At 32.9% G+C, this 1,788-nt stretch overlaps 1 protein-coding gene across 1 annotated transcript in view; it reads right to left on the bottom strand.

Moving 5' to 3' along the window:
• Positions 1-85: 85 nt before the first annotated feature.
• LOC102672393 (aldose 1-epimerase-like) overlaps positions 86-1,788 on the bottom strand; it is a 3,039-nt gene continuing 1,336 nt past the window's right edge. The window contains exons 5-7 of the mRNA XM_006615066.2: positions 1,339-1,580; positions 869-1,010; positions 86-780 (exon numbers count right to left, since the gene is read on the bottom strand). Coding sequence (XP_006615129.1) covers positions 580-780; positions 869-1,010; positions 1,339-1,580 — 585 coding nt within the window. The 3' untranslated portion in view covers positions 86-579. The remainder of the gene's footprint in view (positions 781-868; positions 1,011-1,338; positions 1,581-1,788) is intronic.

The following is a 1,788-nucleotide window of genomic DNA, read 5'->3' on the forward strand; positions in this document are numbered from 1 at the left end:
GAATGTACAAAAGAAACGAAACAAACTTTTCTATTTTAAACCTAAGTGAATGAAATGTATACATACACAAACATAGCTTTATATATATATATATATATATATATTTATCATACGTTTATAGTCTACTAGCAGACAAAACGAAATAGGTACGAATAGATGCGTGGAGATATTATGGATCGTACGTTTATCGAGACTTAAACGAGGAATATAATCAAATAAAAATTTGATATTTCTTTCAAATCTGCACAAATATCCATATCTTCTCCCGTATCAACCTCGTTCCACGATGTGCCTTTCAGGATGATGAAACGAAAAGAGAATTATATAAGAATACTAACGTTGATCGATCCGAAAAAACAACATTTGTACAATTTAATTAATAGCCCTTAATTAAGCGACTATTGCGATCGTTCTTACGGCATATATGTGAATAGAGACTATGACGGATAATTTTGTACAATCGGTGTGGATTACGAACATTACTTCACCCGACACAATGGTTCACAAATATATGTATTATAAATCTGCACCCTTTTATCAATTAATAATTAATCCTATCTCTCTTCAATCGAAATTTATTTAATTTTTCGTTAACAGGCCAAATTTGTACGTCAGATCGTGTGTGTAAATTTGGCCGGGATAAAGTACGCAAGATGGAAAATTCTTAATATTGATCGAATCGGGATAATTTTGGGGCGACAAAATGAATCCACCGTGCCTTTGATACCGTACGCCATCCTTGCCCCAAACTTCCTTCTCAACCACTTTCGGCACCTGGAACTTACGTTATACATTCGAAAGAAAATTTTCGAAAATTCGAAAATTCGAAAATTCGAGGTTCAGTTAAAATTTAAAAAATGGTTCTAACTGGATCCATGCAATCGCAGTATTCTTCAAAGTCGGGCGGATATTTGTGACCGAAGTCCGGCAAATCGTTTCCTGTGGAGAACCGTAACCCCGGGTGATTCGAATATAACTCTAAAGTTCTTCCAGACCCGGGATGAATAATTCTTCGAAGGGGAAAAAATAAATGTGAGAATTATACCTAATAATAATTCAAAATTCAACGTGTTCCAATAGATCACTGCTATTAAATTTTTCTAGTAATCAAAGAAATTTATTCTAATTTACTGTAAGAAATGTAACATATAAAAAAAGAAAAAAATTAAGAATTATTAATTTCTCTTTTTCTTACAGTTACGAAATTAATGATCAATCAGTACTATTCACTGATATTTAATATATAATCACAAAATGGACACGGATAATCAACACAAGATCGAATAACGGAAAAGGATTGAGCGAAGAAAAAAATTAAGAATTAAGAAACGTACTTACCTAGCGTGGAAACGATAAAACCAACTGTTGAAGTTGGTTATGCAAAGGTTCTGGTTGTAACCACCCCCCGGTATGATGTAAAGTCTTCTCTTGGTTAACTGAGTCGGTAAGCGTAGGTCGAATACCGTACGATCAACCGGATATATAGCACCTGTCGGCAAATCATTTATAATATTCGTGAAGGTCCAGCTACCAGCGTTCAACGAGATTACGTGTTTTTTCAATTCCTTCGGACCGGTAGCCTGGAAAAAAAATATCGAAAAATAAAAAATTTACTCGACGATTATCCTTTTCTTCTTTACACACCTTCCTTAAAGTATGTAAACGAATAATCGCAAGAAAGATTCAACAGTGCATAAAATTGGAATTTTAGTTTACAAATTTCAATTAATTTCGTTAATTAACTTATCGATTGAAAAATATTAAAGTCGAATTAAAAAAAAAAAAAAA

The sequence above is a fragment of the Apis dorsata genome, unplaced genomic scaffold (genome assembly GCF_000469605.1).
Source record: "Apis dorsata unplaced genomic scaffold, Apis dorsata 1.3 scaffold_215, whole genome shotgun sequence".
NCBI classification, from domain to species: domain Eukaryota; kingdom Metazoa; phylum Arthropoda; class Insecta; order Hymenoptera; family Apidae; genus Apis; species Apis dorsata.